This window comes from Motacilla alba, chromosome 7, assembly GCF_015832195.1.
Source record: "Motacilla alba alba isolate MOTALB_02 chromosome 7, Motacilla_alba_V1.0_pri, whole genome shotgun sequence".
NCBI classification, from domain to species: domain Eukaryota; kingdom Metazoa; phylum Chordata; class Aves; order Passeriformes; family Motacillidae; genus Motacilla; species Motacilla alba.
This window is the reverse complement of record NC_052022.1, coordinates 21857594-21879930: the sequence shown is the minus strand read 5'-3', so window position 1 is coordinate 21879930 and position 22337 is coordinate 21857594. Positions and strand designations below refer to the sequence as shown.

Below are 22337 nucleotides of genomic sequence, written 5' to 3'. Positions count from 1 at the left end.
GGTGCCTCATCCAACTTGCCTAACTTGGGCTGTGTTGTTAATACTTGAAGGCATTTTTAACTGGGCAACTGTTATATAAATACAGAAGATGTTCTTATGAATTAAGTCATTATGAAAACTCTTAGAGCCTTTTGCCTGCTTTCTTATGCATGCTTTTAGCTAGATAACTTTTCTAGCCTTTATGTTTTTTTTTTTTTTCTTAAATGAAACATTGCTAATTTAGGCTCTATTATTTAATTAACATTAGGAGGGTTTTGGATGCTTGGAATGGCTTGGTGTATGAGGTTTGCCACTTGGCTTAGACTGAATAACTTACCAGGAAAAGTGTCAGCTTAATATTTAGAAGCATTTCTAAGCTTTTAAACAAATGAAGTCCTGATGATTGCAAAGAGAACTTTCAAATGTAAAATGAAAGATCAGTTTAATTTCATCTTGACATAAACTGCTCCAGCTAAGTCAGCTGAAACCCTACAGAAACTGGGTAGACTGAGGCCTCTCGAAAATCAGAATTAACAGGTCTGTTAATTCTGCTTGGGAGAGCGTTTGTACAATAGCTCTGTCACATGTTTGTCATTGGTATTAGAATCCTTCCCACAAATCTCTTGGGCCTTAATTTTGGGTCTGAGCTGGTAAGTTTCTTCTTTTGGATAAAATGCGTTATAAATCTATCAAATAAGAAGTAATGACTAAGTAATTTTCATTTAGTATTTCTGCCTTAAGTAACAGATAATTTCAATTAAAAAGATGCTTTTATCTAGAGTAATATTGATGTTTTGTTGACAAGGTGCTAATTTAATTTTTACTTTTTATATGAATACTGTTTGAAGGTTTCTGTCTTTTGTATTTGTGAAATAAAATCTCATCTGCTAAGTATTGTTTGCTAAATGACTTCAGAAATGGCTACTGTAATGTATTTTAATTAATATAATTTTCCTTTTTGTTCCAAAGAATCTGGTGTATAAGAACACTGCTCATTTTTTTCTTTTCCAAACGGACAGAAAGAAATAGTAAGTACTTTTTTATTTATTTAGTTTTTTTATTTTTTGAATGTGTAGCTAGTTGAGAATGATGCTTGCTATGATAATGTAGATGCTTTTGATCATTTGGCTTCCAGGAAGACAAGAGCAGCATTTTAGTTGATACTGAAATGGGTAGTATTAGCTAAACGTTTTTCTACCACATAGTTCATGAAAGAGCAGAAAGCAAACTGCTTAATCTTTCACTTCACTTATAAAATTGTGCTAACTTTCTCCTGTCTTTGCATGTGTCAAAAGTGTAATGGAATAAAATATGATGTAGAAGTAGGATCAAGGGGAAAGGAAGTATAAACAGTAGTAGTAGTAGTTCCCTTGATACTTGCATCTCACAAGTATTTCAGCAGTCATCTGTTATCCTTATACAAAAGGGGAGAGATTTATAGCAGATGTGTCTAATTTATTTGTCAGGATATCTTTTCTCTCCCAAGTTCTCCAAAGCATACTTATGTTTTCCTGAGTGAGAAAGGTATAAGCGGGTGTTTTTCTGCTTTTTTGAGAGCTAAGGAAAATTGGAAATAGTGTAACAAAACCGAGCAGTAATGTAGGTTTTCAAATATATATAAAAAGTTGTTAAATTTTGCATTAGAATGAATCTGCATGCTATTTAAAAGCAGCATCTGTGGCACTTGTCTGCAGTAGTTAGAATTCATTTGAGACTTTCCTTGAAAGCAGTCCAGCCTGTAACAATATCTCATGGTGATGTGAGCAATAATACAGGCAAACCCCAGTGTTGCACTGTGTTTTATGACTTGCAGAGCAGCATGATGTATTTAATTTGTGACAGCTTACAAGTTAAACATCACTTTTAGAATTTTTCTTAAACCAACTGTTTGCATTTGATATGCAAGCACGGAACATACAATTTTATGTAGAAATAAAATTGTCCATATATTCTGTGGTGCTGTGTGATTCATTTCTAAGGTGAAATGAATGATTTGCATTTCATGGCTGAATAAGAAAAGAAAAAGTATATTTTTCTACTTTGCTTAAATGTCTTTATTGCTGTTTTGAGCATACAGGCAAGTCTAGTGCTTTTGTTGAACCCGTGTTTAAAGGGTTTAGTAGATGATAGAACATGCCAAAAGGGATTATTTCTGTGTGGTTCCAGAGACTGGATAAAAATGAAGTGTTTTAGCTCAGAGATAAAAGTCCTATATTTGAAAAAGAAAAATTGAATGTAGGGTTGAAGCAGTAAAGCAGGAGAAAGCATAGCTGAGAGAGCAAACTATCAACCAAGTTGCTCAAAACCAAATTTTTATTCTGGGATAAGTTAGTATAACGTACTGAAACACTGGAGGTGGTTATTTAATAAAATAAAGCTCTGTGCTGGATGATCGGGATCCGCCAGATTTGGGAATGATGCTGTGAATGAAGAAAATTTGTAGTTAGACTCCAGGGAAGCGAATGCAGAGAGATGATGGAATTTCAGTTTTTAGGACTGGTCAGGCAAACGACTGTTAAAGATTTAGGCTGATCTGTCCCAAAGCTGGAGAAAATAAATGAGGTATATTGCAGATATTGACTTCTCTAGTATGAATTCTTTTTTTTTCTGTAGGTTTAATTAAGATGAGATATGTTGGTTTCTTGAGAGTACTTTGCTGTAATTGCCATTTGGCCATGTTTAAGGGGCAGGTGTTTTTTGAGGTTCCTGTTGAGTACAGGAGGGAAAGTGATCAGAAAGAAACACCCACAGTTGAAACTGATGGCCTTGCTTTGTGGAAGGCTATACTTGAAGGTGTTCTAGGCATTTCTGTACCAAAAGCACTTGCAGTTTCTTGAGTAACCATTAATAGCTGGCTGTATTCTGCTGTTTATTTGGTTTCATGATACCACTCTGCATTGCAATACATTTTAAGCTATTAATCGGTGTGGGGCAATGTGTGAGACTGTGTTCTAATGTAAATGTAACATTTGGTGAAAGGGGGTACCTTAGTAATTTGAAGATGCACATTTTCTGGAATTGCCCATCTTCTGTGGTCCATCCCAGGATTAAATATTGTCTTTTTCCATGCCCTGTAAACAAATGGGGATGGTTGTTGTTACCCTTTTATTGTATAAATAATAACCTTTCAAATATGTGCATGCCAGTTTTAGTATTTTGCACATTTAATAAAGAGGTGTATTTGATCAAAATGGATTTATGCATTCTGGAAAAGTTCAAGTAATTATTTGTTCCCTTAATTTTAAGTAAGAGTTTTCCTGAAGTAACTTTGAATGGTATGGAACACGTATTTATAAATAGTAAAAATAAAAAAAAAAGTGTGTTTTGTTTGGTTGAGTGTGTCCTGTAGTTCTATGAAGCTTTCTCTGTCTTTAAAAATGGGTAAGAATAGGTATATTTTTACAGGAAGTAAGCTGCCAGTGTTCAGTAGAGCTGAGAAAGGGTAAAAAGTTGTACAGTTTATTGTTAAAATCTTCTTGTTGTGAACAGAGGTACTAGAAAGCTAATTTGTTGAGAGAGTATCTTCTGCATTAGGTGATGGCTTATTACAGTGAGTTTTCCATGAGTGTCAAGTTCCAAACATGGACTTTCAGGAAAATCCCACATGCATTTGGCCTTTCTTCTTTCACTTCCTCTTAGAGAGGTTAGCTGTTCTGCCTACCAGTTGCAACAGTGTCTTAACATTTAGTAGTTAGATGACCTTCTGGTAGCTGTTCTTACAAAACTGGGAGCTTTGCTGTAGTCTGAGAATATAGAAAGGGGGAAATAGATTGAGCTTTGAAGCTTGGAATTGACCTGGCATTTGAAACTAGTATGTGTTAAGAGGTTTATGTGAAATACTGAAGCCAGTAAATCTGGTACTCAGATATGTTAATACTTAGACCTCAAGCTTTTTTCTGTATTTTGAGTCATGGGATTAAATGTATTTGGTCCATTGTTGTACCAGTTTTAATGTAGGTCAAAGCAGGGCACTGGCTAGAATTGGTTTGCTTAATGAGGAAATGGTACATAAAATTTTTTAATAGTTATAACTGTAAAGTGATAACGGTGGGCTATAATTTATAAGCAGTTTCAGCATTTTAAGTGATTTATTTTCACATAAAAGCTCTAGTTATTTTATACCAAGTTTACTGATGTTTAGAGTTGGTAGTGGTCAATGCATAATTTTTCCTGATATCTCAAGGCAAAGTCAATGTTTAGAGTGTGCTGAAATTAATTTATATTTGAAAACTAATGTATAATGTCCTTCTTTTAGATGATGCACTGGAAGATTTAAAATCCCAGAAGAAAAAAATAGTAAGTAAAATTTCAAGAAAAAATCGTTGTTATGGTTCACTAAAACTGGTGTATGCCAGATATTTGCACCAGACTTTATCAACAGTTAATCTCAGTAAGAAAAATTTAGGATGGACAAGATTCCACGTCTTGGATAACTTGCCCTCTTTGTGAAGTTTGTGGCAGCAAAAGTTGTTTCCTCTCTGTTTATTACTCCCTAAGAAAGCTTGTTGAGAGAGGAAGCTGGTTTTTTTACATGGTTGGTTTCACCTGCCTTGTAAGGCAAAATAAAACAGACACAACCCAAACACTCTCTGCCCCCAACCCTACCTTGCCAAAGCAACTCCTCCTCCCTCCCGAAATGCCAAAAATTCTATTACGAGGCTTTGTTATTAATGAGTTTCCCAAAGTGTTCACCTCATACCTTCTGGATTTTGCTGTGGTAGCTAAATTAATAAAAAAACCCAGAAAAAAGATACCAAAAATGAGTTGGGTAGGACTGTGGTATTAGGTCATGATCTGTGTTTTATCGCTTTTAAAATGTAGATGCAAAAAGGATAACCTGTTACCTAATTATGTCATTGTCCTTTGGTAAAGAGGATTTGCTGATATTTAAATGGATGTGTCCTTTGCTTGTAGTGGTGATACCAAGGGTTTCGGGAGGCTTACATTTGCTAGGGAGGAGAGACATGAGCATGACAGCAATGTTAAGTTTATTTTATGAAAACTGCTTAACTGAAATCAGTTAAAATTTCCAGTTAACATGGTCATTTGGTAGCCTTAAAGGAAAAGTTCTTGAAACAGAAAAAGCACAGTGGAGAACAAAAGAGGTTTTGGAATCTTAAATGTGAAGTCTGCATTTCAGTTTAAGTTTAGTTCTCTGTAATCATGAAAATATTTTTTGTAGAATGACTAGTAATACTGAATTTTTGTGTGTGAGAAGCAATTAGGACAAAAGCCATTGAATAAAAGATTAGTCAGGAAAAACCTAAATGTGTATTTTGCGTGTGCAAAGCATCAAAACAACACTGTAGAAGAACCAGGATGAAACAGTGCGCAATACAAAAATGAAACAACTGCATAAATATTTTGTAGACAAGAATGAAATTATAGTGTAACTATGGAGAATTTAAGTCAGGAAGTATAAATTGCCATGAGTATATATGCAAGTCAAGCTTTAATCATTAAAGACAAACTTCTAGATGGGATTAGTGAAACTGAGTTCTGGGAAGTCGAATAATGTGTAAGTCAGCTATTTTTTAGAGTCTATGATTATCACATGATCTTGTGGGTGCCTTGCTCCTAGCAAGGAACCAGAAACAGAGGACTTGCTGCAACCTCTTGAATCAGTGCCGTGTTGGTATTTTTTACTCAGAAGGTGGACTCAGGAGGTTCATCATAATTTAAGATATTCAATTAAGCATTAAAATTAGATAATTATACATGAAACAGAACATGTTGAAATGAGCTAGAAGGAGATGCAGGTAACAAGGCAGAATGTAATTAGTGTTTTAGATAAAAACACTGAATCAATTGCGTTCTGTAAAATTTCATTTTGGTAATACTCAGATTTGATTTTGTTTTGTTTGATTAACTTCCTTAGGAGTGCCTTTGGCTAATTTTTAGTAAAACAAAAATCAAGTGAAATAATGGGGAGAAAGAGGATTTTTTTCTTGTTGAATTCTGATTTGCTGGTGAGTTTGCAAATAGGATTAGTTACTAAGAAATTTACATTGTGGTTCTCAAAGTATTTAGGGTAAGTAAATTATGCGTTTCCTGTTTATTTCTAATGCAAATTGTTGTTTAGGCACTGAGCCTGCTGCAACATCTGTGCTTTTTCACTTTGTTGCAGCTCAGCTACCTAATTGCTGGATAAATCTTACATTGAAGACAATTGTCCTTTTGAAAAATGTTACAGTATACTTGTGTTTTACAGTCATGTGGCCCACCTTTTCCCTGCAGACATTACTTGTGTGCTGAAGGGACATAAAGCGGTTACAGGGCTTACCTGTAAATGGTGTAAGCTCCTCATCTGCTATAATGCCCTAGTGCATTTGCAGTGGCTGCTCAGTAGAAATTAATTTCTAACTTATCTTCTGGCTTTGGTGACATAGTCATGTGTATACTCTTGTGGGTAAATTACTTGATACATCATCTGGAAATTGCCATCAGTATTATCTGTCCTGTACTTTGACTCAAAGTTTGTGTAATACTGATTTCTCACAGAACTGACTATGCTGGTTTTTTCCTAGTGAATACTTTAAAGCTTGTTCAGTTATTAACTGGGGGTAGGGATTAAGTTAATCAGCTGTAATTAAGGCACTACTTCAAGATACAACTTTGTTTCTGTCCTTGATCATAAGGAGCAATGCTGTGGTTGTGTTCGTGACTGTTTAGCTGTGATTTTGGCCTCAGAGTTTCTCAGTTAATGAGGATGTCAGCCCTTAAGCCTGAGCATGGGTAGCTGAGCAAGTTCAGAGGGTTAAGCATATTAAAGCAAGGGTACAGGACATGTATTAAGCTGATACAACTGGGAATTAGTGGGGAGTTTACCTGGAGCAGCAGTCTTAAAGATGGGATAATTCTTAGCCTGAGGACAAAGTTGTGAAGCTAGTATAGTAATTACCATGCTAATTTTAGAATTAAACTTTGCTGAAGCTTGCTTGGCTACTCTGAATACTAAGTGTAATATTAGACTTTGACAGACTTCCAAGCCATTTGAGGTAAGAGTTTAGAAACTGCATCTGTTAATCTAGGAAAAAATACCCTACTACTCTGATTTCAAGACTGTCTTGGAGTTGCATTAGCAATGGGAAAAAAAATGCAGCTTATGAGTTCTGTTACTTAAATTAATTACTCTTTAATCAACTTTGTCTTAAGCCTTTTGATGTAGACAACCATTCATATTTTGATGACTTTAGTATGTGATAAAAGCTCTGCTAGGAGTTGGTTCTTGTATAACCCCAGTTTTGTCTAAAGTACTGAAAATATGCAACTGGAAACTCAAAATACAGTTTAAAATCGTATTTACTGACAAAGGGTCAGTTATCTTGGTGGTTTTAATGGTAGCATGGATCTGTTCAGAGTTACTTAAGTACTGTGACTTAAATGGTGTATTTCCGATTTTAATGAAATTTTGCTACATGTGCTGGTATATTTTGAATGGTAGACTGAAATGAGTTTCATGGCTTTGTGTGACTATATAAAAAAGCCTCCTCATAGTTGGAGGTAAGTAATTCTCAATTTATGAACTCAGGTAGTATGGTAAATAATGAGTGGTTTGCACCATGCCAGTACTTAAATCTTTGGTTGCTAAACTGCCTTTACAAGAAGCTTAAAATACATTACTCATACTATTCAATTTAGGCAGCTGATGTGATTCCCACAGGAATTCTGTTTGGTTGCCTTTTGGGAAGGAGTTCATCCATACAACTGTTCATAGGAAGAGAATGTGGTACCATGCTTCTTTATTAAAACCTGATTAATTCCATTAAATAAATCATGCTTAGGCTGGTATTACTTTTCCTAGAGAGTTCACTTGTGATTTGGGTTGCTCAGCATTATAATTTCATTGATAAGGATAGACTATGAGTTAGTCCTTGGCAGAAAGTAGAAAATGATTTTGTAGGAGAAGTTTTGGATCTCAGAAGACTTTATTATGGAAAAAGAGTAAGGTGTTGAGCAATTTGCTGTGCGTTCATAAATGAGCTTCCTGTGTTGGCACAAAAGCCAGTTTGGTGTACAAACACAGAAGTAGTATTTAAATTTTACACGAGTTCTTACTTTATTCTGGTAATTATGCTGATTTGCTCACAGTAAGTAAACTTGGACCTTTTTGATACTTTATTTGGTATTGTCAGCCAAATTTCAGTTTACTTTAGAAAAGTATGAGTGAAAGCACAAGAAATGTGAATGTGCCTGTAGAAATCCTGAATTTCTATATAGTTTCAATAAATTTGTGAAGAGTTAGTTGTGATACTGAATTCTTGTTCAGATTCAGCTTTACTAGAATTTTGAAGCTATATATGAATTTCAAAATAGGAAGAGTAACTCGTTGAATTATCCAAAAACTGTGTAATGTGGAGGATAACTTCAACATCTGAATCTTGTCTGAGAGTTGAATTATGTTTCAAAATAATGTAACTGTTTTTGCAGAACTTATGTATCCACAAATAGCTACTATACTATCTAATACTTCTGCGGCAAGAAGTGCTTTAGATAAAGAAAGTGTCAAGTGATGGTGGAGTATTCTGGTTTTTCTCTCCCCTAAAGGTCACTTTGTCCTGCAGAAAGTTATTACTTATTTTTCTTTTTGGCTATACAGACAATAGTAGCATTTTATGTTCATTGATGTGAATTGGGTTTTTAAAATTTTGATTTGGCAGACAAATATTAGCACTGACAAAGCTTCCCCACTTTGCAGCTTCACCTCACTAGCCTTACCCCTTTGTATAAAAGTCTGTCTTACAGTTTTTACTTTTATAAGCAATGAACACTTTATTTTTCCTATTAGGTCGTTAATTCTGCTCTTATTGCACTGTGTGGCATTTGTTTTACAAAGTTAGTGGCTTAACTCCAAAGAGATGCTGAAATACAAGTCTAGGAAATTGATTTTTACTTCCTTCTTCACTGCCTTTTGTTTCAACAGTCCTTAATTAACAGCCTGGATAGTATTCCTTGCCTCAAACTTCAAGAAATGAGTGGAGGAGTGAGTGTTAAATGAATACACAGTAGCCATTAAACGGAGTGAATTTTTATTTAGCTTCTGAGATCTATTTGTAATCCTGAGGTCTGTCTAAATGCAAAACTCCTGCACAGTCTGTGTATGCAGAATGGCTGAAACTTTAGTTTCTCACTAGCTAAATAATGGCATAAAATTCATGTTAACCTGCACCATTTGTTATTTTAGCAGTGATAAATGAGTTTGAGAGAATTTAATTTTTTGACCACTGACCTTTTCAGTTTTGCAGTTTATGCCAACAGCAAACTTCAGAACAAACAAAGTCCCCACTTTTAGCTGAACATGGCCATTAGTCAGCATATCTAGGAAGAAAGGTCTGCTTAAGATACTGTAAAATGTATTATAATTTCTATCCATGTTAGGTATTTGTCATAACTTCAGCTATCTCAGTTTTAAAGTTAAGCTGCTTCTGATGTTGCCTGTTAACCACTAAAATGATACTTTACTAGTGATTACTTTTTTAAATTAAGCCCATGTATTAGCTATAAAGCCACTTGAGTGCATTGTAAATAAAACACTGTAATAATGAAGTGCTTTAATTACACTCTCCAAAGTATGCATAGTTCTCAGTAAATTTTTTTATTTAAATTCTTAACATGTTCCTTTTTTTCTGAAAAGCAGTGTGAATTGCTCTAAAGATGTAGATCCAGCATTTAAAGTCATTTGAGCAAATTCCATGGCTGTTCTCTAGTTAGTGAGTTTTCACAGCATTTGCAGCAAGCTAATTGCTTCTGCTAATAAATAATCTAAAATCGATGCTGACAGCAGTTAATTGGCACAGGGACTTTATTCTGTGAAGCACTTGGCTAACGACCTTCCTTAAATTAATAGCATTAAGTGCTATGAGGAAATAAATCTAAGGAATTGCCTGTCATTTGCTTGTCATGTCTAATAACTTCCAATAATGATGGCTGATAGATTTTTGCACATTCCATTATTGAAGTTGGTGCTTGTAATTATTCTCCTCATTATATGTAAACAATTAGCAATATTTGGTGTTTCCTTGCAATAAAGCTGTTAAGTACAAGTAGTCCATTAGAGTTTGAAAACTATTTTTGAAAGCAAAATTTATTTTCCATTGAAAGTGGCAAATCCTCAGGTATCTGAAAATGCTACTGGTTCATGGAGGAGCTTTGCTTTTTGGTAACATTGATAGGATGCTTGTAAATAGGAGGCTGTGGTGGGGGAAATGCTTTGAAAAATTATCTATTGATGTGTGGAACCTTTCTGTTTCCAGCTTGAGGAAGTAATGGAAAAGGAAACGTACAAGACTGCTAAACTAATCCTTGAAAGGTTTGATCCGGAATCAAGTGCAAAGGTGAGTCTTGTTATTGATACTGATGTAATATGAAAGGTACTATGGAGCTGAGCATTCAGATAATGTTATTTATCATTAATTGGCAGGAGACTGAACTACCATCTGCTGGAACATCTGCAACCTCAAGACCTGGACAAGGTAATAGCCCTGTAAAATGGGTGCTCTTTAGCATAGATACTCATCTTTCACAGCAATTTCTAGTCTAGAAGTCTGTCTATGATAAAATTTGTAGATCAATTGACCTTTATTTAGGGTTAATAGACAGTTCATTAGGCTATGCCCATTACTGTTCTGTGTTTTTCAGGCAAGGGATCTATTACTAAAGCCTGATGTTCTAGACAGCAGGATATTTAATGCTGCTTGATGTTAAAGCTGAGAGAAAATTAACTTCTTGTGGCATACTTGCAACTATTCTAGAATACTAAGGTGTTTTCAACTCTTGTGTAATATTCATTGACTTAGCTTTTCAATTGTGTTTCATTTATGGCTAGTTAGACCTTTCCTAATGCAGTGCTTAAGCTAGATCTATTTGGTGCCCAGAGAGGAATAAGAAAGGGGTGCATAATTCAACTACTTTCTAGTTGCAAAGAATGGACAGTTCTTTACTGGTTTACATTGTTCCATTTAAAGCTGCCATTGAGTAAAATAAAACTGAAAAACTTGTTAGAAGGAAGCCTTGTTTCTAGGCTGCCCACACAAGTTTCAAAACACAACAGATCTCACACACAGTAGAATGCTTACATTAAATAGGTGGTATTTTTGCAAATATTTATGCAGACAGACAACTGTTAATTTTTTTTAAGGTTGAGTGTAATATGCTGTAGTTAAACTGAAATTGCTTGTTTGAACACAGTATGAAGGCTGCCTGGTACTCTAATATTGAGGATTGTACTCACACTTTGAGACCAATCTTTGTCATTAACTTGCTGTTACTACCTGAAAGGGCTAATGCTCAAAATAAACTGCAGAATCTGATATGCATAGTTTTTCATAAAATACAGATTGCTTTAGAATTTAGTATTAGAATTGACAACTTTGTGTTTAACTCTTGTGGGTAACCAAAATTCTATTTTTCCTATTTTTCACTTGGAGTATTCGTTCAGTGCAGAGCACCTGGATTTGCTAACAAAGGTGTTTATAAGCTGCATTATCAAATCCGCTGTTTGTTCTTCTTGCTTAGCTTTAAATTGCCATGAAAATATTTTAAAACTATCCTTACTTGTTGGCATTGACATCGAATAGTTGCAGTGCAACTCAGTTTCACCTCAGTAGTGAAACTTTAATCCCTTCTGTTGTCTTAGACACAACAGCTTTTTTTCAAGTTTGCTTCTTACCTGTCTTTCCCATGCTCGATTTCTGCAGCATTCATAGTTTTGTTCAGTCTGAAGGGCCATTCTGACACCCTCTTCTTTTCTCCACCTTAATACAACTCGTGGGTGGTTGCCAAGAATTTTCTGCTATACCTGTAATGTGTAGGTAGTCTGTTTTTGGCTCTTTTTAAACTCTTTAAAAATTCATCCTTCTTAAACTATGTTAGAAATCCCTCCAGTTGTCCAGTAGTAGGGTGACAGATCTATTTGCAGAATGCAAGTAACATTGCCCAGTGGATGAAACTGCCTGGAAATGTGTGTTTCTATATAGTAATCTACAGAAAATTAGCTATAAATTAAACAGCGGTAAGTCTTTAGTCACTCTGGCTTTATGAAGAGAGAGCAGCACCAGTTTGGGAACTCCTTAGGAGGTACATGACTGATCTCTTCCCCTCTACCTCTGTGTAAGGAGCAGTGGTGAGAAGTGAGTTGGTCAGTGTCTGTTAAGTGACATTGTGTATGTGTGTGACATGCATGTGCATGTTTGGGTTTCCAAAGTGTAGTGCCCCTGCTTTTGATCCAGTCAGACAAAAGCAGATCAGTTGGGTCCAGCTTATGCTGTGTTGTGTTGATTGTGTCTTGACTGTTAATAGAGAGGCTGGGAGGGAGAGGTTCTGAGACAGAATTCTTTCTGAGAGCCAGTCACTGTAGGCTGTGGTCTGCGTTAATAGGTGTGGTGTGCACAGATATGTGGAACAGTTGTTGCTGAGGAGTTTGCCTACGTTATCTGTCCTTAGAACTTTTTATTTAGAGCTAGCTGTAAATTAGTCTCATAGGCATGGTGGAAGGAATCTTTTAGTACAGTTTCATTTGCAAAGAATGCTCTCTGAGACTGTCATGGTGTGAACCAATAACCTCTAAGTGGGGACACAAAAAATGTACAATTCTCTTTCAAACAGATTCAACTTTTTGGGGTGCATGGGCATTCTTGATTGATCCTGAATAAAAGTGTAGTTTAGCTTTGGAAAGGATTTTGGAAAATAATTTTTGTAAATTGTCATGGCTTATGGTTGGATTTTATGATCTTAAGGGTCTTTTCCAACCTAAATGATTCTATGAGTCAATGTTAATTTGTTCATATGCAGCACAATTTTTTTTTTCCCATCTGTTCTCTAACACATTGAATTTGGAATTGGTGCAGCTTTTTTGTCCCCATTTATGTGGTTAATCAGACTATTCTATTTTGGAGGTGCGTTATAGTTCAAGAGGGACAAGCTGTGCTTACCTTTGGCTTGTGAAATTAGGAAGACTTAATTTCCAAATGAAGTTTACTTACCAAATAATTTTTGTTATATGCAATAATTATTTCAATTTTTAGCTATCAAAAACCTACTAGCTTATTGCTGTTCACACTAAATATCTGCTCAAAAAGAATATTAGCTTCTGTTTTGTGCAGTATATAACTTACTGTAACTAGATTTTATATAACTTACTGTAACCACCTTTATGTGGTTGTGGTATAATTTGGTGTATATAGTATGTGGTAGAATTAGAGTTTGGAATAATAAAATACCTGTTAGCAAGTTAACATCAAAGGTTCCCTGGTCTTCTCTTTGCTTGCTTTGGACACAAGCTAGCCAAGCAACAGAACTCATTTTCTTGAGCTCTGTAATGGAGTCTTTTTGAAAAGATGATAAACAATAACTGATATATAATCAAGTTGGACAATGTTGTTGTATGAGGCAGCTGATGAAAGGTTAGTTTGTTTGTATGGTAATTACTTACTGGTTGAAATGAAAGCTTGCACATCATACTAATTGGTACCAAGGTTTAATCAGTATTGCATAATAGTTGGTTCTCAGAAAAACAACTGGTAGCAGCCCAGTCTTCCTGTGTGTTTAGCTCTTCTTGCAGTTTTTGTGATTTTGACATGCACTGCTGAAATAAGTAATGGTAGTTTTAACAGATGAAATAGGTTGATCTTGTGTTAGGCATAAAAAACATCACAAAATCCAGAAGGAAAGGAATTTGAAAATTTAAGTGCAATTTTGTCTGTTCAGAAATGTTTTTTGACAGGTACAGTTAATGAATATATACTTTAGTACTTTGGCCATAGAGAAAAATAAGGTAAGTATGTATTTTCACTGAAATATTTATCAGCAATATCCTCTTGTTGATACCTGCTCTTTTCATTTTAATATGACTGTTAGCAGGGGCGTATTGTAAATGAGATCACTCTGTGACCTGAATTAAAAATAAAGCAATAAAAGATGGTTGCAGGCTGTGGGATGGATAGAGGCATGAGGAGGAAGGAAGAAAATGCTTGGTTGATCTTCAATACCAAAGCGAACAAGTTATGTAAACTATATATTGACCTGCAGTGTAGTGTAGCTCTGTGAAAATAATGTATTTTTCTCTACAAAAATCAAGGTATTTTGAAGTGAGGAAAAAATAAAATAGTTATGCTTGTAAACATGAAACATGGCACTGCCTCACCACTGCAGTAGTGTAATAGTCTTTAAGAGCTCATACTGAATCATCAGTTGAGTAGATACCTCTTAAGTAATGTGTCTGCTTATGTCTGAAGTGTCCAATGCTGGTAACTGCAGAATTTGAACTGGAGTGTGTTTGGAGAATGAAAGTTCTATTTTTAAGCTATTTATCTGTCTTCATGGCGTTGGCTTTTTGATACACAAATATCGTTACTGAAGAAAGTCCTTGGAAAATGTCAAAACTTTATTAAAACTGCATCAGTAGTAGTTGTAAATCATGTTAGTGTTGAGGTCAATGGACATGTTTCTTAGCTAAGTTGTGCAACTTGGAATTATGGAAATCTGGAACTTTGCAAAAGGCTAATTTTTAACACATTGCACCTTAAGGCAATTTGAGAAGTATGTAGATCATATTCAATTACTTCAGAAGACTATTAGGGCTGTTATTGTGGTAGTGCAGAGCAGGAATTAGGGGAGTTCATGTGTAAAGGGTCTGTATGTGATACTAAAATGATGAGACAGGGCTGTACTCTCCTTGTCCATGACAATGCATTTATGGATCCTGAGGATCGTATCAGGAATGTAAGCATCAGAAATTCAGGTTTGTGTGTTGTCACTGAATAACATCTGCAGCCACTCTGTGAAAGGAAGTACTGGAATGGATGGGCTGTTGGTTGTGCCAAGAAGAACATTTTTCTCTTTCTCATAATGCAGATTCTGGTGACTTCTCTTACTTGGGGAGCAGCAGAGTGTTGGCAAGTTCTCTTAAGTATGAATCACAGAATAGAATGAAGGCCAAGTGGACTTCTATGTGAAGAGGGGAAAAAAAGCATTGTAAATAACCCAATATTTTGTGGAAACTAGCAATGAGTCTTGCATTCTTAACTCTGTAATGGAACTAAAACTACTGAAGCATATCTTTCTAATACTTACTGTGGAGTACTGGTTCAGCATCTTTATAGGAACAAAAATATGGGGAAGAGTCATTAAAGTAGCAGTATCTTTTTAACTGAAAGTAGTTTAAGGAAGACTTGCCAAAAATGACCCTTCAGAAGGAACAGGCAAAAGGGGCAAAGCTCTTGCGAGTGGCATGGAAATTGCTTAGAAATAGTGCAATATGGGCTCAGAATAAATGTGAATATAGTCATGACCTATTGAAACAGACTCAGCACTCTTAAACAATTAATATGCTTAAAACACATGATCTAGAAAGACAACCTTCAAAATGTAAAAGTAACATCCATATGTAGCATTTACAGTAATGGTCTTGGACATTTTTCTATGTAAAACAATAATTAAGAGGATTTTGTGATGAAAAAAGAATGGACTAAAATATCTTTACTGATGTTTAAAATGATCTCGGAACAAGTGGAATTAGGCTTTATATTTATCACTCATTTTTTGTACATATATGGACCTGAGAAGACTTGAGAAATCACATACTTTTTAGCTTAAATTTTGAACCTAACACATGACTGGAAACTATAGTGCAAACTTGGGTTTTAATCATGGGTTTATATCAATATTTTGTATTTGGAGATGGGCCATGCCTGTTGGTCAGATGGCATAGAGAGAATGCAGTTAGCCTAATGTAGTAAAACTTGAAAGGTTACTGCTTATGGCTCTCACAAAAAGATCTTGAAGACATTTGAATGGGGAGGTTCATCATAAATGAGTTCTTACTTCATATAAAACTCTCGATACAGGAGCAGTTTTCAAACCAGAAGCAAGTCATCAAGGAAATGCTGCAACTACCTCACCAACTAATCCCGGTTTCCAGATTCTGAACAGCTGAAATAGTGAGGGGGCAAACATACTTGTTAAAATCAAGTTAAAATCCAGAACCTTCAGACTCATTGACTGATGTAATTTGGACAATGAAGTTGTGTGAAGTAATGCAGCCGTGCACATGATGTGGCAGGGGAAAAGTAGTGATTTGTTCTGCTTTGTAGGAAACTTAACTAGATGGATTTTTAGTGAGAGTGTAGTTTTTAAACTTGTAGTTTTTAAAGTAGTGATTCGAAAAAATTTTTAATTTTTTCTTCTGTTGTGTATTAATCCTATTTATATGTACAGATAAGTAGGCAAGACCATAACCTATGTATGTAGCAATTTTCATGGCACTAGATTGGCTGTATTCTCACAGAACAGTTACTTTTGACCTAGAGCTTCAGTGATAGCAGCTCTTTCTTAGCTAGTGCCAGCTGACGTAGCACGCTCACCTCCTCCACCCACAGCAGGAGCTTAGCATGCTAGGATTGTACTTTTGGGGACAGGGATCATTCCTTCAGACTCAGCACACCCATCTTCCAGTGGCTGGTTGCCAGTGGACCTGTAAACTGCCTGCTAAGCATTTAAACTCTTCCAGCCTGACACAAAGTCAGCAGATAAAAATCTCTCTAATCTTGAGACTCGTGGAAGTGATTTTAAAGTCCAAATGTAGTGTTAAATTCCACTTGTTGTGGAGGAAGACATGCAAGCTGGTTCAAAGTGACGTGGTGCTATACGCCTACAACTCAGTAGGGTATTACAGCCTTAGATGTGGGGTTATTGGGGTGTCCTTGTAGAGACTAACCTGCTACTTGTTAGCCATGCAAATATCTGCAGACCTAAAGCAATGGTTACATTTCTGTTTGATTTGTTGCAATGGTGTGTGAACCTCAGGCTTGCATGACTGTTACAACATTCAAAGCATGGTATATTTCTCTGGTGATATTTGGCTTCATGTAAGAACAACTGAGGAAATATATTGAGTTTTTCATGATTGTGATTTAATAGTAACTGGTAGTGGTGTGAGAAGAGGTAAAAGCAGGGATGTGTTCTGGCAAAGCCCATTCTTGCTTTGTGAGAATCCATGCAGGTGGTTTGATAATGGGGTTACTGAAACAAGTCAGTGAAACTATATCACCTGAATGAAGCATTTCCTTTTCTTCTGGTTTTAGAATTGTTTGATTTATCCAATCTGATTTTTTTTTCCATAACTCTGGGCCTGTAACCTGGGCATATTAGATACTGAATGAATAGTTTTGGTCCCATGGAAAGCTAAATACTTGAAAGCATTTTTAAGCCATGGAGTAAAAAGTGGTCAATTCTATACATTATGGTTTGAGTCTAGCTGTTCGTATGTCCAATGTTCTGCCTTAGCAGATACTTTGTGATTCTGTTCTCTAATTTCCTTCTAGAAGAATTTTGCCCAATGTATTCAATGGTTATGATAACTGAAATATAGTACTCTATCTGGTATTTACTTCTGTGTGGTATTTACTTCTATGACACACTCAGCTGATGATGTTAAGTTTTAGACCTTCCTGGTTTTGTTTGATTCTGTAATTTGCTAATTGGTATAACAGTATTAATGCACTTTTACAAATATCTTGCTTATGCTAGATATTAAATCCAGTATGTACGTATTCTTGTCAGAAATTCGTCAGAGGACTGCAGCTCAAAGAAATGCTTCTACACCCCCACCTGCGACTCCTAAGCAAGGCTCTCCAAAGTCCCCTCCTCCAGCATCTCCGAACCTGCAGAGAGAGAGCCCAGCTCTGAGCGGGCTCCCGGAAAGAGCTGCTGTGCCATCCTTGCAATCCAATGTTTTACCACGGCGCCCTGGATCCCCTGCTACTTCAGTGCCTGGAATGGGTAAACACAGCACTTAATGTTATTTACAGTTTATATTGTTTTCTCTGGTTACCAATAAAAGAGGCCATTTTCAGACAGTATGGAAATGGCATTTCATTTGGAAATAGCAGAGCAGTTATCTGATTAAGCAGGAGTTCCATATTCAATTAGCCATAACTCTTTACAGCTGGCACCTTTTGATGCTGAAACCTATTGCCTGAGCTCATTTAACTGTTATGGCTTCTTTGTTTAAATGGCAATAAAACTTTGCAGTATTCTGTAGTCAACAATATAGCATACCTTTTTATGTTCTTAGTTTAGAAGAGCTCTATGCTTGTATAAATCAGGTGCAGAGGAGAACACTTTCAGAATACATTCATGCTTCTCACTAAACCCTGCACATATTTTTTTTAACATGGATCTTGACATTTATTTAAATTTTTACTCTAGAAGGTATAGTCATGCAGCCTAAACTCATAGATTAAAGTGTGGAATACCAAATGCAATAGAAAAGTTGTCTGTGTTGTAGCTGAATACTAAAATGGAATTGTTGTTTTGGTACAAGAGTCCAGAGTTTAGCAACAGGTTGAAATCTGGAAGGAATGAGTAGTCCTTAAAATTTGGTTTTATTTCCTGGAAGTGTTTTTCCCTTGATTTCTTATTCGGTTCAGATGGGATGGACTTTTAATAGATAGAATATGAACTAAATTGCATTGGAAAGATCGCAAAATTTGAGTTTTGGGTGGGCAGCACCGTTCTTACTTTCCTTGTGGGTGGTAAAGCTGTGTGTGGATTTGTGCCAGGCCTTTCATTCTTTGTGAGATGTTTGACAAGTTGGATCACAAGGCAAGAAAGGAGATGAAACGCTGTCTTGAAAATAGAAGGGGCACAACTTGCCAAGAATCTCATGAGCACCAGTTTAATATGGAGTAATTCTTTGTTCTATGTACAGGGATCAAGAATATTTTTCTCTGCCCTGTGTTCCTGATTTTTACTTGAAACTACTTAAGTTTTACCGTTTGTATATCCCACCTTACTAACTTCCATGATATAATCAAAAAGTAGAGCTCTAGATACTATATTGACACCTGCTCTCTAAGCTTCTGAATGGAAACCTGAATGTTAAAATACCTTTTCCTGTTGTTTAGTGTAGTGGAATAAACTTGTCATGAAAAGTTGTGATCTCCCTTCTCTGTAGAGTTCCTTAAGCCTTATTTGATGTTAGTAATTCTTTACCTGTGTTATGAAGCTGCTAAATTTGTTTTTGTCCCTGAAGTGAACTGTAAAGGCAAGTTATTAGTAAGTCTTGATTATCCTGAAGTACCAGAAATTAGCTTCTTGCACCAGGAAATTGGTCATTTGGTTGCAAACCACATTTACTGGTATCTGATTACCAGAAATTCCACAATGAGTTTAAAATTGCATGCTCCTTATTAAGGAACTGACTGTAGAATAAAATATTAGCTGTATAGTAGCTTTATTCTTAGGGGAAGATTCAGGCATGTTGAATAAGCTGGATGAATTCAGCCTTTACTGCATAAATGTTTTAGAGGAAGAAGGAAAATCAAGTAACTGACTTGTTTGAAAGGACAGTTGCCAATATTTGTGATTTAAAATTTTAAATGTAGTGTTTATGATAATGCCTTACAGGCACTTTTCCCCCACTAAATAACTGGATTTTTGACCCAACATGTTACTTTGCCATTGATAACAATGGGAGCCACTGCAATTGTCAGTTAATATGGAAGCCCTCTTTTTTTCTTGAATTTCCCCAAACCTTCAAGGCGTATAAAATCTTAGTCATGTAGCTGTAGTGAAAAGTTCATAAATTCAGTATCTATAAGAATAATATGGCATCTGAGTTTATGCTTGGCCTGCAACAAATATGAATAGCCTTAATTATCTATATTTTACAGAAGATTAATAATTCATTTTCGTTGTACTATATTTTGTAGGGGAGAATCAATTTAACGTGTATTACCACAGAGCTCCCATATGTTTGAAAATTAATAACCAGCAGGTAGTTGAGAGTTTGCCAAGCTTTGCAAAAGTGACCAGTCTTTCTACAATGATTGCTTTTGATGTTTATATTAATTACTGGTGTCCATAACAGCATGAGAACCAAGATGGTTGGTTTGAGTTATTAGTAGGCAAGTAATTGAAGTTGTTGATGGAATGTGTTGTGATGTTTCATTCTATTTTATTTAATTTTTGCTTTGGTTATTGACTTTTAGAAGCTTCATATATTGATGATTTACAAGTTATATGAAAACTTGGTCTTCTGAATAAATAAACTTAACATTTGAGTGTAAACCAGGTATTCACAAAATTTTTCTAGGGCTTTCATTTTATTGCAAATTGTATCAGCCTTTTTGATGGAAGTATTGGATCTTTCAGGTTTTTGTAAAGCTCTAGGAAATTAATTTTGCCTGGCCTCTAATTTGGACAGCTTCAGCAGAATACAGTTTATATTGCACTAAATTTATTCCATTCCCAGCTGCTGGGACAATTTTCTTGGTCTAGGTTCCTACTTGTGGAGAGAATACAGGGATAACTTGGAAATGCATTCACTGATTCTTATCTCCTGAATTAATTTCTCTTGTTTGTGAAAGTAAGGCCTGTTTTAAAAACATTTGTGTTGAGTATGGAATTTTTTTATACTTAACTGATGGGTTATAAATTACAGTATTTTCTGAATGAGTTTTGTTGTTCTCCTAAATATTAGGATAGTCTGTTTAGGTCAAATATCCAATATTGACAAGATGTGTCTTGAAAGATGAGCTGTTAGAAATAGTACAGCCTTAGTTTCAAGATTTAGTCTTGTTCTATGTGTTGCACTACAAGAGGGCATTGCTGAAAATATTTGATTCCTACAATGTTTAACATTTGCCATAGAGGATGGAAGTTAGCTGTATGTGACATTGAGAGTGTGAGGTTTACCACAAAGTAATACATTCTGCCCTTAGTTACTTTTTCCTTTCTGCTTCTATCTGTGAAGATTAAAAAGGTAGGAGGCTTGAAATGGTAATTTGCTAGCAGTTACTTTTAGTGCTGTTTAAACATGAAGTCCATCTTGGATCAGGTTATTGAATAGTAAGACTTGCTGTGTTGTCTTTGCCTCCTGGTCTGGAGTCAAAGATTTACGAGGAGTGGCTGAGATACTTGATTCGTTCAGCCTGAAGAAGAGGAGAGAGGAGACCTCACTGTGGTCTTCAATAGCCTTCAACAGTGAGGGGAAGCAGGGGGGCAGGCAGTGATCTCTTCACTCTGGTGGCCAGTGACAGGGCCCAAAGAAATGGCACAAAGCTGAGCTGGGGAGGTTTAGGTTGGGTATCAGGGAAAGGTTTTTCCCCCAGAGCCCTGGCACAGGCTCCCCGTGGAAGTGGTCACAGCACCAAGCCTGACAGAGTTCAAGAAGCGTTTGGACTGTGCTCTCAGGTACATGATGTGATTTTTTGGGGTGTCCTGTGCAGGGCCAGGAATTGGACTCAATGATTTAGATGGGTCCCTTCCTATTTGGCATATTCTGTAAATTGTCTGCTTAGGAGATACATGTTACTTCTATGTGTATGTTTATCTAGGTGCTGGAAGCTAGGACTGTGCGTGTCCTGATCCTGTCCCTGGCTAAGTTGCTATAAAAAATGAAATCTTAACAATCCTGAAAAGCTTGAAGTCAACTGTTTTTAACACAATATCTTTCAGTTAAATGTCCTTCTGAATTAATTCAACATACTAACAAACTATACTCACTTAGTTGTCCTTTGTTTGGATTTTTAAAAAATCCTATTTTGCATTTTTAGACAGTGTGTTTAATCTGTTTTATTTTTGTATATTGAGACAGTGATTTTAGTTTGTGTTACCCTTTATCTTCCTCTTTGCTTATTGGTCATTATGGGGAATTCTGTGAAACATACCTCAAGAAGAGCACTGGAAACATACAGCAAATTGAAAAGAGAATTGTTGGCTGACTTCTGTAGACACTAAAGGCTTTCTTTTAAGCCATGCTGTTTCTGTCTTTGTTTTTACTGGATGGAGTGAGAATAGTGACAAGCCAGAACTCTTCTCAGAGAAAACACTGGTCTCTTTTTGCACTTTCAGTATTTCATTTCCATGAATTACATGTACTTAATTCGTACAGGCCTTCAGGTTGCCATATGCTCATCTCAGTATGAAACCTGCTAATACTTGCTGATTTCTTTTTTTTTTGTCTAACCTTCTTAGCTATCTTAAGCTTGTGTAGGACTTTTTGATTTTTAAAAGTAATTTTGTCAATGGTATAAACCAAGTCTTATTTGTAAGGTGTCACAGTTTTGTCTTGGAGTGGCTTGAAGCTGAACCATTTTGTCCCAGTTGGAGAGTTCTGAAAGACTGGTTCATTGTCCTACTCAAACGTTGTTTAGTTAGTTTTGTGGACTTTGAATGTAATTCATAAAGGTCTTATGGGAATAGGTTTTAAGTGTTCCCCTCTCTTGCCCCAAGTGCTGCATTATCTTACACTCAGGATTGTTTGTTGAAAGTACTGTAACATAATATTTCCCGTGCTTAAATGTAAAATGTTTCCTCTCCACAGTTACTTGAATGGTCGCATTGGAATACTCAGACTG

At 35.8% G+C, this 22337-nt stretch overlaps 1 protein-coding gene across 3 annotated transcripts in view; it reads left to right on the top strand.

Moving 5' to 3' along the window:
* LNPK (lunapark, ER junction formation factor) overlaps positions 1–22337 on the top strand; it is a 49119-nt gene that overhangs the window by 8876 nt on the left and 17906 nt on the right. For all 3 annotated transcript variants that reach the window (XR_005257535.1, XM_038142247.1, XM_038142248.1), the window contains exons 5-9: positions 949–1007; positions 4235–4275; positions 10233–10313; positions 10400–10451; positions 17536–17754. Coding sequence is in view for 2 of the 3 variants with exons in the window: in XM_038142247.1 (XP_037998175.1) it covers positions 949–1007; positions 4235–4275; positions 10233–10313; positions 10400–10451; positions 17536–17754 (452 nt within the window). In the remaining variant the exon portion in view is untranslated. The remainder of the gene's footprint in view (positions 1–948; positions 1008–4234; positions 4276–10232; positions 10314–10399; positions 10452–17535; positions 17755–22337) is intronic.